Below are 16,016 nucleotides of genomic sequence, written 5' to 3'. Positions count from 1 at the left end.
GATAGTATCATCAGCGAACAATGCTACCTTAGATATGAGAATATCTGGAAGATCGTTCATATGTAAATTAAAAAGAGGAACCCCTAAAGTTACAGAATAAGAAGAAGAGTGCTATCCATCAAGGATCACTTTTATACTACAATTGGAAAAGAAGGATTCAATAATCTTAAAGATGATACCAGATACACCCTAAGCAATAAACTCATGGAGAAGACCAGCATGCCAAACTTTATCAAAAGCTTTAGAAATGTCAAGAGCAATAGCCTTAACCTCTCCACATTTATCTAATGCACAATAAAACCTATTGGTTATTACTGTTAGCAAATCAGTTGCAGAACAAGAAGATCGAAATCCATATTGATGATCAGAAAGTAAGTTATTAGATTCAAGATAAAAGATAAGTGTTATTTAATTAAAGATTCAAAAATCTTGTTTATGATAGGAAGAAGACTAATTGGGCGGTAGTTAGATGAGTCAGATTGCCCTCTAGAATTTTTGAAGATAGGGATAACAGATGCCGCTTTCCAGCAGGCTGAAAAACAAGACTCTGATAAGCACTTAATAAATAGTTTTAAAAGTATAGACGAAAGCTCCAGAGAACACTTCTGCAAGACTATGACAGGTATGTTGTCCGGGCCACAAGCTGTAGAAGAGTCTAAAAAGGAAATTACTTTAGATACAGAAGTTGGAGTGATACGAATGTCAAGCAATGGATCAACCTGTTTGATGGCTAAATCAGGTAGAACACAACTAGTGGAATCAAGAGATGATATTGATGAAAAGTTCTTAGCAAACAGTTCAGCTTTGTCTTTAGGTGAGGTAACAAAGTCTGAACCATACAAGAGAGGTGGAATAACAGGTTTGCCCTTATTATTGATACTGTTAAAGATTCTCCAGAAGTCATGAGAGTCTAATTTTCGAGATGAAACACGAGATTTCATGATCTGAGAATAGCAGGCTTTAGCATTAGACAAAACCTTTTTACAATGGTTTCTAGCAGTGATAAACAGATGTCTGTTTTCTGGAGAAATGTTTTGTTGATAGATGTAGAAGTAAAAGTTTCGATTGGAAATTGCAGCAGCACAATGCGAGGAAAATTGTCAAGAGAGAATAAAAGATTCCATGCTAGCCTGAATCCACAAAGTTTTATAAGAAGCACATTTGTCAGCAGGAAGATGAAATATTTATACCCTAGGGCCATCGCAATGAAAATTATGGAAAGAGTCCCAGTCAGCTATAAGGTAGTTGTAAGAGGTACAACAATAGGGGGATTCAGATGATGAAGAAGAATGAGATACTAGTTTTAGAGAGATCAAAATGTGATCATAAGACAAGATATAATTTGCGTAGAGAAGGTAAGTGATTCGGGTTGTCTGGAAAGCGATTTAGAAAGTTGACTATTTGAGTTAGGGATTGAAAAAGGCAAAAGTTGTAGGCTTTAATGCCTACAGAGTTACTGACACTAGAGCCTAGCCATTCTGTATGATGAGCATTAAAGACACCAACAACAATGATATTGGCTGATGGATAAAGAGAGAGGGGTTGGTCAATATTATCAGAAATAACATCAAAAAGAGTGCAGTCTTGAAATGAAGGAGAGCGATATAGAACAACGAGAAAGGCGATAGAGTACATAAAAGAATAATCTGTGGATTCAAACCTAGTTTCCTGAGAAACGGGTGAGTTGTTACGAATGTAAATGCCCAGACCAAGCATGTGACTATTGGAGTCTTTATGAATTAAAAGAAAAAAACCACAAGATGAGACAGCTGAACTCAAATTAGTCTCACAACGAGCAAGTAGGTCTGGTGAACTTTGCAAGAGATAAGACTCAACAGAAGAAAAGTTACTTCGAAGACCACAAATATTAGTGAATGATAGGTTTAGAGAACTTGGTGATGACAATGATTTTTTGTGTTTTATAGTTTTTGCTACCTTAATCATTTTTAAATTTGTTAAAGAACTTGACTCAAAGCATAGATAGTACTCAGTACAGCGTTTAACAGCCCAAGCAATTGCCTCATTACTATTAATAAACCCTAAGCCTTAACAAAGGGCTCCAAATGTAGCCTCGACAATGCACACCAAAAGTACAAACAGGGACACCAGCCGTGCGCAATATGGCACTGTTAATACTTTGATATTTTTCAGCTGTTGATGAAATCAGTCTCTCTGAGAGCTACCACAGGGCTCGGGAAACCTGATTATTAGCCGGCCTCACAACCATAAAACTTAGTTTTAGAGCTGTACCCTCATTAGGAGATAATAAAATGAGTTGTCTAGTCATAAAAAAAAAGAGACACAAGCATAACCTATGCATTGAGTCAAGAAGATCCAGCATTCAACATCCTAAACTGGAAACAATGTATTAAAAATACATTTGCGCCAGCCTAATAGATGAAGAAGGGGTGTGAGGCTGGTTAACAAGTAGAATCTGTTTACCCCTTAAATCTTTGCCTTGGCTTTCTATAAGACAGTAGCCAGATGCATTTAACATTTGCCTAAGATGAGTATTTTTATCAAGACACTATCTTTAGCCTTTACTCAACCAAAAGCCCCAAGGCAGGGGATGTTTTAAGTCGGATCACTAGGAGATAATCATCTCCTAGCCTTTGCCTAAAAAAGTGTATCCTACAAGGCAGCAGGACATGAAGCAGATTGTACTGGGTTACATGTTACCAGTAGCAGGATAACCTGACCTGGCAAACAAAAAAATTTTATTTTTAGTAAATCCAACTTAAAATAGTGGGTTGCAAGTACACCATCTTTAATGTACACAAATTCACTAGTTGTAAAAATTAATGAATTTGTATACATGTTCTTCTGTTTTTTTGTAGTTTTGTTGTAAAAATTAGTGAACTTGTTTGTATATTCAACAGATATTGTGTATATATATAAATTCTTGGAATGTCAGTACTTTGATATTATTTTTTTATTTTTCTCAAGCAAGTTTATTCTTTTGTACAACAAATTATTTCTTGATCGAAACAAAGTTTCAGCTAATCCAGATTTTGGTTGACGTTTACTAATATATTTTGCACACTTTAATTTTTAAATCCTGGCTTTAATCCTAACACTTTTCATGCAAAAAAGACGAATAAAAAGCGTAAAGTCTTTTTTTGTTGTGACAAATGTTCTTCATGTGTATATGCCTGCCCAAAATCTTGGTCAATGTTTGTACTGAAGCCTCTGCAGATTGCAATTTTAAGATAGCGTTGTCAGCATTGTTTAATTATTTCTTGTTCAATAATTTTCGTTAGGGATAGTCCATAAAGTACATACGCTCGGAGGGGAAGAGGGGGTTTGCAAATGGCATATATGAGATGGGAGGGCAGTGTTTCAATTATAAAAGAAAAGAGACACTAAGTTTAAAAAAAAACATAAAATGTTAGATAAATAGGTTAAAAGCATAGGTACTTTTAGGGAGGTGGAGGGTACTCAAAAAAGCATATAGCAAAATGCGGGGGGAGGGACTCAATGTCAGGAGTTACATCCTGCACGTTATTCATAGACCACAAGCAATTCGAACTTTATGGGTTTAGAAGAAAAGAATTTAAAATTTTTTATAAGGGTTAAGACTATTTGCTTATGGGTTTAGAAAAAAAAAGAATTTAAAATTTTTTATAAGGGTTAAAACATAATACTAAACAGCATTATATTTTTGCAATTTGATCTTTTTTTTATTTAATTTATGTTGCTTTTCCCAAATAAAACTTAACATTGTTTCTCAATTTATTTTTCTGTGCAGGGGCCCTTGTTTGTCAAGGTTTGTGTTTTGAAGTTATAGAGTTGAGAGAGGGTTGTAACCATAACTAAAGTAGCCTCCTCAACTGTAGTGGCCTTCGTGGCCTTGGGGAGGTGAGTTGAAATAAATTATTAAAAATAAATTTTAATAATTTGTGAATGTAATTATAAATTATTAAATTTGATAAATTTCAATTTAAAAAATTTTCAGGTGTTCTTGGTGACAAAAGAAAATGTACACGTTGTTTTCAAAATCAGACTTGTATGCTTTACCATAAAGCTGTTGAAAATGGTAATGCAAATACTAGTGGTGTAAACTCACTATTTATGGACTTGACAAATCATATAAACAATAATCAGCTTGACTTCTTCAAAAAATGGCATGAGTTAGTTATGATAGAAATTAAATATGACGAACAGATAAACAAGAATAAATTCTTTTGGCTTGATACTTCACAGCATTGTGAAATGCGTGGTGAATGCTTGAGTAGGATGAATATTGTGCGTGAAGACAAAACTTCTGATCAAAAGTATCATTATGTTTTTTGTAATCAAAGTGCTGGCTTGTTACATTTTTGTTGTGGAGATCGTGTTGTTGTCAGTGAAGAAAATAAAAAAGTATACAACATTGTTACAGGTAATTAATGGTATTATAATTTGTAAGTAACATTTTATTTTATAAAATGATTTTATTTTATCTTAATTTTTATGTTTTTGTAATAGGCTATGTGCTTGATATATCTGGCAATTCTATAACAATTTCAGTTGATAAAAAAATAGCTTCCACACAAGTTTCTTCAACATTTAGAATTGATAAGGATGGTTTTCTTTCTAACTACAAAACATCTCTCAGTACACTTGTCAAGTTATATAAAAAAGATTCCCCTCGAGATGAAAAAATTCGTAGGCTTATTATTGATAAAGATTTGCCACAGTTTTCAGTAAATAAAAGCAAAGAGTTAAAACCTTCTCAACCATTTGCAACCAATGGGTTTGTTTTAAATTCTTTCTTTTGTTTATAAATTAAAACCATAACTGGTTAACTTTTCTAAAACTTTTACTAGCATTCGCTTAAAAGTATATTTTTTAATTGAAAAAATGTTTACATTTTTTATTTTAACATTATTTTTTCATCTATTAAAATGACAATGGTTTATAAGTATGATTTTTACACTTTTATCATTACATATTTTTATTTTCTCATTGTTAAACACAGCAACAGATGGTATTGTTGATACATCATTTTTGTTGACACTCAATTACCATTGACATTTCATTACCACCAAGATACAATTATATATTATTATCACAGACATATCATTAGGATAAACATTATGCACATTATTCTAGAATGTATGTATGTATGTATGTATATATATATATATACATATATATATATATATATATATATATATATATATATATATATATATATATATGTATATATATATTTATATATATATATATATATATATATGTATATGTAGTATATATATATATGTATATATATATATATGTGTATATATATATATATATATATACATACATACATACATACATACATACATACATACATACATACATACATACATTCTAGAATAATGTGCATAATGTTTATCCTAATGATATGTCTGTGATAATAATATATAATTGTATCTTGGTGGTAATGAAATGTCAATGGTAATTGAGTGTCAACAAAAATGATGTATCAACAATACCATCTGTTGCTGTACAAAAAGTACAGAATTTATAAAAATGGTGTGGCTATGTTGGAGACATTATAAATTTTTATTGAAACTAAGTGTAAGGCCTAATTTGATATATGGGAAGATTTAAATGAAAAATCCATTGCTGATAAATATAAGGAATTTCTCATTCAGAGCATTCTAGATATTGAAAAAACAAAATAGGATAACTATGTGGCTACTACTCACATAAAAACATCACATCATGTTGGTCGAATGAATTTTCAGAAATATGTAAAAATCAACTTGACAAAATAGTAAATGGTCTTCAAGGTTAAAAAAAATTTGTAAAGATATGAATGTACAAATTTTTTTAAATGAATATCATGTTATTAGTTTAAACTTGCTGAAAACAATTAATCTTTAAGATCAGGTTTTGTACCTAAAAACTTGGAAAAGATATACTATAATACCCATACAGAAAGTAAAATTGCCCAAGTTACCGCAAGAGATGAGACCATTAAATATGTTAGCAGTGTGTAAAAAAATACACATATAAAGTTGTCTACTTATTTTAAAAAAGTATGCTACTTAATAAAGATCAAATCAACTTACAGTAAGAATTACTCCATTGAAACAGCAGTTCAAATAGTCATTTCAAAATGGAGTTCAGCAATTGAGGGCAATATGTTCATCATTAAAGTTATGCTAGATTTGAAGAGAGCATTTGAAACAGTAAAAAAAATTTATTTGAAAAACTAAAGTGCTACCAAGTTAGAAGAGTAGTGCAATGGGTTACAAGTTGCATAACTAGAATAACTTAAAGAGTAAGAATTGGTGATCAGTTATCATCTAAGCTAACCTGTGAGATAGGTGTGCCCAGGGATCAGTACTAGAAACCCTGTTGTTTATTATATACATATATGATGTTAACAGTACTACCAGATATGTAAACAATAATCTCTTTGCAGATGACACAGTTTACATTGAAGATAAAAATTATAAAGAATTAATGGACAAGTTAAATGAAGGCACTTAGTGCCTGGTTTAGTGAAAATGGAAACTGAAAATGAATAATTCAATGAGTATATTGATTACACGTTCCAAATTAAAATATTTCACTATCACTGAAAAATATCCTAGCTTATGTGTCAAACTTAAAAATATCCTTACTTATGTGTCAAACTTGAAAATGAAATAGTTAAACTGAAATTTTCAAATACCTGGTTATTAGAATTTAATTTTTTTGAACTCATTAGCTATACTGCAGTTAAAATAATAGTTTTATTTGATCATTAATGATGCTTAATGGATTGTCTAGGTTATAACTTTAATGACTAAATAAATCATTGTTATTAAAAAGAATAAAAAAATATTCTGGTCAAATACAACTGATTTTTTCATAAAATTAATCCCATATTTATAAAATATCAAAATGGAATAAATAGTGTAACAATATATCAAAATAAGGCCCTGTGAGTTTATTATCGTATTAAAATGCAAAAAAAGAATTGAATGTAAATAAATAAAGCAATAAAAAATAAATGTTGAAATAAATCATCATCTAATTGCTATCATAAGTGATTTTTTATTTGAAATAAAAAAATATATTTTTAGATAATCAGTTTTTATCGGTATTTTGATGATGGCAGCTAACTTTTTATATATTATAATTTTATTTTACCAAATTGTATTTGTGATCAGTTACATCTAAAGCATGAACCATTTTTTAGAAAGAGGAAAATCCATTTTTTTAGCAATCTTATAAGCGCATCTTTTTTCTTAGAACTATAAGTTGTTGTTTTTTTTATAAAAGATAAAAAAAAATGATGTGATATTAGAGGGTAGCCAAAATTTTCTTATAGGGATTGTCTAAATTATGAAGATGATGTTAGAGGGTAGCCTCTATTTTTATAGGGTTTGTCTAAATACATCTGTAAATAGGCTATGTAATGTAAGTTAATACTTGACTAAAATGTTAAAAAAATTTATAATTTTGTTAATTTATAATTTTGTTACATTAATTTTTTTACATTAAGATTGATCAATGCAATCAGCATTTAGCTTATCAAATCAACCAATATAAAATCAGGCCTCAGTGTGCAAGAGCAGAGAAAAGCTCATTAACTCAACCAATATAAAATCAGGTCGTGGCGTGGAAGAGCGGAGAAAAGCTAGTCAACTCAACCAATATAAATAATTGATTTTGAAATCAAACTTTAGCTGTTAAGCTAATATCATGGCATGAAACTAGTATTTCATGTTTTGATAACAACAAAACTTGCAGTCAAGTAACAACCAACTCTATTGTATGGATCAGAGAGGTAAATTTTGGCAATTTTTGCTCTAAAAAACTGCAAGTACCTGAATAAGGTTTTGCATTTAATGTTTAATTGGCAAATTGTTTGTGCTATACCAGTTTTGAATGGAAGCTTTGAAACCCAGATCTTTTTCACTCAAGCACCTGATTCAAGAAAGAAAATATTTGATTAATTTGTAATATCTGTGTGCTTTATATACAGGCTACCATAAAATGGGATTTTGTGTTTACTCTTTAAACTTTTTGATGGGCTAAAAAAAAATTCATTTATTCAAAAGTTTAATTTTTATTTATTAATGTTCATTAACAAATTGTGTTTACTTATCTGAATAATAATTTAATAAAAATAGTTGAAAAATAATAATTGACAAAGTTCTACTTTAAATTATACAACATTTTGGTTTTAGAGCTGAATCTGTTCAAAATTCTGAACTAAGTAATATTTATTTGAACTTAAATCCTTCACAAAAAGCAGCTATTGAAAAATGCTTAGTAACTGAAGATTATCTTATCATGCTAGGTTTAAATTTAAATTTTTATAAATATTTTTGTTTTCATTTACATATAATCTAATTGTTGTAGCTCAGTTGATAGTGTAATTTCCAAGTAAGTTTCTAGTATTTTAGTAATTTATTATAAAATGTGTTTTGAATATTTGTAGGCATGCCTGGCGCTGGTAAATCTACAACTATTGCTTGTTTAGTACGAGCTTTAGTATCAATGGGAAAGTCAGTGCTTTTAACAAGTTACACTCACTCTGCTGTTGATACCATACTTGTGAAGCTTATTGATGTAAGTAGAAATGCTTTTGTATAAAGTTTATAGAAAACAATATTTAAACACAACTCAAGCTTCAATATTCTTATGTCAATTAAATAAATATTATAAAAGGTTATTATTTTGTTTATTCATCTTTACTTTTTTTTACTCATCTTTTGTATTCATTTATACATTTTTCGTCTTTAAGCTAGTTTTTTGCTTTAAGCTGCCTGTACTGTTTTAGGCTGGTTTTAATTCATTTTTGCGTATTGGAGAAAATTCTCGTGTACATAGTAAAGTAGCTCATCTCACAAATAAAGAGCAAACAAAAAAATTTTCAAGCACAGCACAGCTAAAAGAATTTTATAATAAACAGGTTTTTTTTATTCATCTATTCATTTTTACATAACAAATAGATGTTCTTTTTTTTAATCAGCCATTCAGTTTTACCTAAAAAAACAGGTATTCTAATTTTTATTCATCCATTCAGTTTTTTATAATAAACAGGTATTCTGGTTTTTTATTCATCCATTCAATTTTTCGTAAATTTAAATTGAAGTTTTTATATTTTTTAACAAAGTTTTTTATTAAAACAAAAGTACTTTAATTGTATATAGAATGTTGTTGCTACTACTTGTCTTGGAATCGGTCATCCCATATTCTTGCACAAGTGTTTTGACTACTGTATTGTTGATGAAGCTTCACAGGTTACATTGCCAGTTTGCATCGGACCTCTTAGATATGCAAATGCTTTCATACTAGTGGGTGATCACAACCAGCTTCCTCCCTTAGTGCAGAGTCCAGTCGCCAGGTTCTTATTTTAATAAACCAAAATATTGTAATTGAAGCAAGATTCATATTATTTCTTTAATTTTAAGTTGGTTTAATGTTGTTGCCTGTAGTTACACTAATGGTATTTATTTCAGAGAGAAAGGTTTAGATGTAAGTTTGTTTTGTCTTCTAACTGAAGTCCACCCAGAAGCTGTAATATCTTTGAATCATCAATATCGTATGAACAGTGATATAATGCTGCTTACCAACTCTCTTATATATAATAATGCTATGATATGTGGAAACGATGATGTAGCATTTGCAAGAATTAAGTTACCACTCTATGAAAAGTATAAAGAAAGTTATCGAGGTTTTTTTTTTTGTTTTTTCATGTTATTTAAGGTCTCAGAATCTTTTATCTCAGGGAGAATAAAGAATTTCTCAGGGAGAATAAAGAAATTTAAAATTTTGAACACCTTTTTTTATTTCTTTTTAATTGCAAAAAAAAAACTGTTAAAAAATTATTTTTAGGGTATTATAATTAAATAAAAATATTCTTCTGAAGATTAAAAATGTAAATAAACATTAAGTTAAAATATTTATGAAAACTCAAAATGTCGAGGTATTTGTAGTTAAGAATTTACAGTGTTTTAAAAAGTTAGAAGAACAAGAACGCTAAACTTTAAAGTTAAACGTTGAAGAACATAAAGAAAACTCAAAGTGTTGAGGTATTTGTAGTTAATATTTTACAGTGTTTTATAAAGTTAGGCAATTAAAAACACTAAACTTCTAAAAATTAAAAGTTGAAGAACACAAAGAAAACTCAAAATGTTGGTATACTAGTAGTTAAGATTTTAAATTGTTGGAAGAACACAAAGTTAAACATTGAAGAACACTGTGTAATCAAACGGAATATAACACTATCTAAAGTAATTTGTTTTGGATTTCCAAAGATATGAGATTTTATATATCATTTGAACATTTTGAATTGTTATTACTGCTAAATAATTGAAATTTAAATAATCTTTTCTCCAAATTACAATGTCAAATCTGTTAGTGACACACAGTCTTCCATTAGTTAATACACAATACAATATTCTCTCACAAATATTTTTTGAGTTTAAACTGCTTTCTTTTTTCCTGCAATAAGCTTGTCTACCACAATCATTTGTGGTAGACAAGTTTATTGTGGATGGCAAATGTTTAGTTTTAAATCGTGTTATTTTTGTGTAAAAATTGCTTAGTAATTCAACAGTTTTATATTTTCTTTTTCAATTCAACAGAAAACAATTCATGAGAAAACATAAATAGTCTGCCTCGTCAGAAAACATATAGAGTCTAGATCATCAGATAAATTTTTTCCAATTTCATTTAAGACAACTTGTCTCTTTTTTTCTAAAGCTGCTATCGCTCGGTCGCTTGTTTAAATAATGTTTACTGCAGCAACTAATAAAAAAGTTTCCATTCTAAAACAATGGTTTCCTTTTTGGATAGAGCGGATAAATTTCGTTATACTTTAGAATTATTTGATCTGAAAAGCAAAACAGATAGGGCATATTCAATCATAGCGCGGTAAAATTGGTTCAATACTGTCTGTTTGTAAGAATGAATATAAATATATCAAATTATTATTTTAGTTTTTATTGGAAGAAGGGCGTAGTGTTTACTAGAGATGTTTCTTGATATTTTAGATTATATATTGCAAGCCATGGATCCTGTACGCTCTGTTGTTTTTATTGATACTGACTCTTCTGAAATATTTCGCGAATCAAAGTCTTCGCGCGGTATTACTAATCATGGAGAAGCATTTCTTGTTCGAGATATCGTCCGCGGATTTCTTCATTGTGGCCTAAAGTCAGAAAATATTGGCGTTATTTCCCCTTATCGGCAACAGTTAAAAGTTATTCGTAAAGAACTGTCAGCTTTGGCTGAAAATGTGGAAGTTGAAACCATTGATAAATATCAAGTAATAAGAACGATTAAAACTTTAATTTAATATTACCTTTAGTAAAATTTACGGTGTGACCACGCGGTTTATTTAATCGCGTAGTCTCAAAGTAGTTATTTTATTAGACTATTTTCTAATTAGACGATATTTCGTCTGACTTTTTTTACCCGTGAAGTTTGGGAAGTCACTTCCCAAAGTTCACGGGGAAAAAAATTTAGAATAAATATTGTCTATTTTCTAATAAGAAATAATAAAGATTTTTTTAATAGTTTGTGCGGTTACCTTATTTGATATATTTAAGTTTAGCAACATTTGTATTTGTTAGTAAATAAGATTTCAAATTATTTAGGGCAAGGATAAACCGTGCATTATTGTCTCTCTGGTTCGCAGTAACGAATCAAATGAGGTTGGTGATTTATTAACAGACTGGAGGCGTGTAAATGTGGCAATTACTAGAGCAAAAACAAAACTTATTCTAATTGGTTCTGCGACTACTGTTAAGCAAAGCATTATTTTTGAGAGAATGCTGAAGATTTTGCAACAAGAAAAATGGATTTTATCAGTGTAGTATTTAGTTTATCTGTTAATTGTTATAAATAAATGAATATATATATATATATATGTATGTATATATATATATATATATATATATATATATATATATATATATATATATATATATATATATATATATATATATATATATATATATATATATATATATATATATAAAGTCTGTAGAAAATGTTTCAAATAAAAAGCAGTGTAAAAACTTTTCTTGCTTTCATAAAACTTTTCTTGAATTCATAATTTTCTTGCTATAGAATTCATAATTTTATAGAAATTTGGTTCTAGTTTAAACTTTTTCCATACTTAAATTTATTTAAGCTTGTTAATTTATTTAAGCTCGTTGAGTTCATTTTTTTTTTTAATAATTTTAAGCTTGCCTTTTTGTGTTTTATTTTTCCATTACCAGTTTTTCAGTCAAAATGAAAACATGAACAGTGAAAGTTATGTGTTCGTTACTGTTGGAACAACTCGATTTGACAAACTTATTGAAGCTGTTACTACAGAAGAATTTTTGTCTCTTTTGGTAAAGAAAGGTTTCACAAAAGTTCTGCTGCAAACAGGTAATGGAAAGTTGGCCAAATGTATAAGCCGGTATGATATCCGGGTTGAATCTTATAACTTCAAACCTTCTATCAAGAATGATTTGGAAAATGCGTCCTTAGTTATAAGTCATGCTGGAGCTGGAAGTATTTTAGAGAGTTTGGCGCTGTATAAGCCTTTGATGGTGGTGATCAACGAAGACCTCATGGACAATCATCAAATCGAGCTAGCTGAGAAACTTGCTTCTTTAAAATATTTACATTATACAAAATGCAATGAGTTATTGCATGCAATGCAAACCGCTGATTTTCAAGAACTTGTTAAAATGCCTCCTCCTGATAATCAAGTATTCGGATCTTACTTGGATAATCTTATGGGTATGAACAGCTAAAACGTTTGATGTCTAAGTAATTCCTATTTTTTAAATTTGTAATTTATTTTTATTTAGACATTTGCAATTAAAATATTACATTGTTATTTGTTTGATTTCGTCTTATCCTAGAAGCTATCATCATATTCTAACACCGATACTTAACATTCCCTGTTTTTTTCGCTCGTAATAAAATCCAGAGGAACAAATTTTTTTAGTTCAACCTTTTAGTTTTTAAATTAACTTTAAAAATAAAACAAATAAGGCTGAAAATCGATATTTTTAGCCTTTTTTGGCGAGAAAAAATTGTGGCGAGAGCCTATTCTACTACGTAATGATTTCATTCGTATAATTTCTGGAATATTTTGTCCGTAAATAAAAAAGGTTCAAATTTTTGGACAAAATATTCCAGAAAAATTTATTTATAAAGTAATTAAATTGTTTATTTTTATAAATCTTTTATCTGAATATTTTAGAGTTCGAAACACTTTTGGTACTGTTATTTACTAACGAATTATTTTGATTGAAAATTTATTTTATTATTATTTATTTGATTATTATTATTATTGTTTATTTAATTATTACTATTATTATTTGATTATTATTATTTATTTAGTAAGTAATTTGTAAAGTAGTTGAGTTTTTTTTAATTTTTTTTTAAATAGTTTTAATAAATTTAAAATAGGGAAAAGTCGGGTAGCCCCGGGCACTGGATGTACAGCTTAAATTAAAGAAGCTATGTGATTTTAAAAACTATAAAAACATTATTTGAGTGAAAATATAGCATATGCAAAATATCTATTATAATATGCTGAAGCGATTGGCTCGGAGTGCAAGATATTGTTTCCCACCATCAGAAGAGCGATGTATCGTATTTGATTCACATTAATACATCTAGTTTTTATGTTTTTATTTACAAAAATAAATCAAAAAGTTCGTTTTTAATGCTTTAATTCACTGGCTTTAAAACTAGTATTTGTGAATGAGGTATGCTCGGGTGGTACCGGACACATATTTGGAGGGTGGTTCCGGAGAACTTAATTCATTCACATATTAATAATGAGCAGCTTTTTATAAAAATAATAATATATTTAATATAAAACACAAACCCAAACTAGTAATTTACTTAATTCCAATGAAAAGATCTAAGATTTGAAAAAAGTGTTTATTTTCAGAAGTAAAAAACTAATATTTATATTTCTAAATGATGCCATTTTCATTCCCATTTCTTTTATTTCAGAGACGATTTTTTTTTTAATGTGTTGAGAACATTCCAATACTGATTAATTATATATTATATTTGTATAACACGGGTAAAAAAGAGGTAAAATGATGATTAAACTGTGTTCGGGGCTACCCTCCAATTTTGAAACATGCCTTTTTTCTAACTTTTTTTTTATAATGTTTTGTGTATTATTAAGGTACACAATAATAATTTTTTTGTTTCTAATTTGATAGATAAATGTTTATACTTTTGAAAAAGTCTTTCGACAATTTGTTTTTTGTTAGTACATGTGTACAATCTATTTTTTCCTTAAGTGTCCGGGCTACCTGACTTTACCCTAGTTATATATATATATATATATATATATATATATATATATATATATATATATATATATATATATATATATACACTTTACCCTAGATTTATTACCGACTTTACCCTAGATTTATTACCGACTTTACCCTAGATTTATTAATTAAACCTCAGCTATTATGTTATAATGATTGAGGTTTCTGTTGAAATAATTATTTTGTTTTTTTAGTTGAGAAGAAAACTAGTCAAGCACTTAAATAAGTTACTTAAATTTTTAAGAATAAACAATGTTTTTTGGTATTTTTATTTTGTTGATATAACTTTTACTGTATTACTTTTATAACTATTAAAAATTGACGATTAATTTGGTTTAAATATGATTTTTGCATGTTTTTTGATAGTTGTGATGGTTGAATATTTTCAACCTTTTAATGACAACCTCTTAATAGGCTTCGAAGATGACGAAATGAAAATGAAAAACGGGTTTTTTGAATGACTAATAGAAATCTAGATGTCTTAACAATTTTAAGACTTAAGTCTCTTTTAGTAAGAAACAGAACAAATTTTTTTAAAAACCGCATACAGAGTGTTGAGATGACTAACATGATAACTCTGACGTAATAGTATGAGTGAATACGAACTCTCTATCGTAAAAGGAAACAAGCAATGTTTTTAAAGATACTTTGTACATTTGTTGTACATTACACTCGAAAACTTAAATTCTACTTGTGGCAAAATTATGCCCTTTGTTTTAATATGTGGAAACGCAACTAGTTTGGCAAAAAAATCTTCGCAGCACTTAGTGTTAAGTTGTTGAAAATTAGTTTATCAATGAAAGTCTGCAAGTAATATTTAGTAATAACACTTATTTCCCCAAATTCAGCTAAAATTCCCCTAATCACGTCACGCTTTTAGACGTCGGTTTTTTGAAACCAATGAGGCAAGTTTGTGGAATATCTACTAAGATTCTTAACGTACGTTAATCAACAAGATTGTTATTTCATCCTTACTGAGACTTAACTCAAAGTAAAAAGCAATATTTACAATCTAGTTTTAGAGCTTTAGGTGTTTATCTCTTTGATCCCTCAAAAGCTGGCAAAAGAGTGCTGGTTAGATCCATCAAAAGCTGATAAAAGAGTGCTGGTGACAACGGCAAATCTAAAAGACTTTTTTTTTATTGTATTCTTCAAGCTGCTATTTTAAAAGTGCTGTTGCCAACTGCTTCCGAAAACACGTTTACAGTCTTAAACAATAACAAAATAAAAACGAAGAAAACGAGTTTAAACAGTATAGTATAGTTCTCAATGAAAAAAAAAATTCGAAGAAACGATGAAAAAGTAACCTCAAAAATTAAAATAAAAAACTTGCACCGAAAAAAAGACCAATTAAAAGTTAACGTTATGAGTAGATCAATAAAGAAAAAAAATCTTGTTCAAATGAACAAGATGCAATTTTCATAATGAGCATTAAATTATTAAAAGCAAGTCTGGGAATCGCAGTCTACAACGATTTTGGCATTTAAATAATGTTTGATGTGGTGACGCTATCAAAAGCAATTGCAAAAGAACTACCTAAAGTATGTATTTAATATGGTTAACAATACTTTAGGTATTGTTAACCATAAAATGATATGAAATTATTATATAAAAATTTGTGCCTTTGTCTGCCCATAAATTGACTAAATCAAAATAACATGAAATTGTCCCCCCTACCTTCTCCTCCTTACGGGATGGTCTGGATCCGCCCCTGCTCCTTACGCTCCTCCATAG

General features: G+C 28.9%; 2 protein-coding genes across 5 annotated transcripts in view; both read left to right on the top strand.

The window, feature by feature from the left end:
• LOC100201305 (DNA replication ATP-dependent helicase/nuclease DNA2) overlaps window positions 1–11,834 on the top strand; it is a 57,778-nt gene extending 45,944 nt beyond the window's left edge. For all 4 annotated transcript variants that reach the window (XM_065813015.1, XM_065813016.1, XM_065813018.1 and 1 more), the window contains 9 exons: window positions 3,956–4,381; window positions 4,468–4,735; window positions 8,157–8,269; window positions 8,411–8,541; window positions 8,753–8,884; window positions 9,126–9,319; window positions 9,435–9,649; window positions 10,971–11,245; window positions 11,577–11,834. In XM_065813015.1, the coding sequence (XP_065669087.1) occupies window positions 3,956–4,381; window positions 4,468–4,735; window positions 8,157–8,269; window positions 8,411–8,541; window positions 8,753–8,884; window positions 9,126–9,319; window positions 9,435–9,649; window positions 10,971–11,245; window positions 11,577–11,795 (1,973 nt within the window). In that variant the 3' untranslated portion in view covers window positions 11,796–11,834. The remainder of the gene's footprint in view (window positions 1–3,955; window positions 4,382–4,467; window positions 4,736–8,156; window positions 8,270–8,410; window positions 8,542–8,752; window positions 8,885–9,125; window positions 9,320–9,434; window positions 9,650–10,970; window positions 11,246–11,576) is intronic.
• Window positions 11,835–12,224: 390 nt separating this feature from the next.
• On the top strand, window positions 12,225–12,728 carry LOC105847325 (UDP-N-acetylglucosamine transferase subunit ALG13). The gene has a single exon (XM_065811730.1). It carries the CDS (start codon window positions 12,225–12,227, stop codon window positions 12,726–12,728), a length of 504 nt encoding a protein of 167 aa, XP_065667802.1.
• Window positions 12,729–16,016: the final 3,288 nt, after the last annotated feature.

This window comes from Hydra vulgaris, chromosome 12 (assembly GCF_038396675.1).
Source record: "Hydra vulgaris chromosome 12, alternate assembly HydraT2T_AEP".
Taxonomy (NCBI): Eukaryota; Metazoa; Cnidaria; class Hydrozoa; order Anthoathecata; family Hydridae; genus Hydra; species Hydra vulgaris.
Note: the sequence above shows the minus strand (reverse complement) of the source record. Positions and strands in the feature narration are given on the sequence as shown.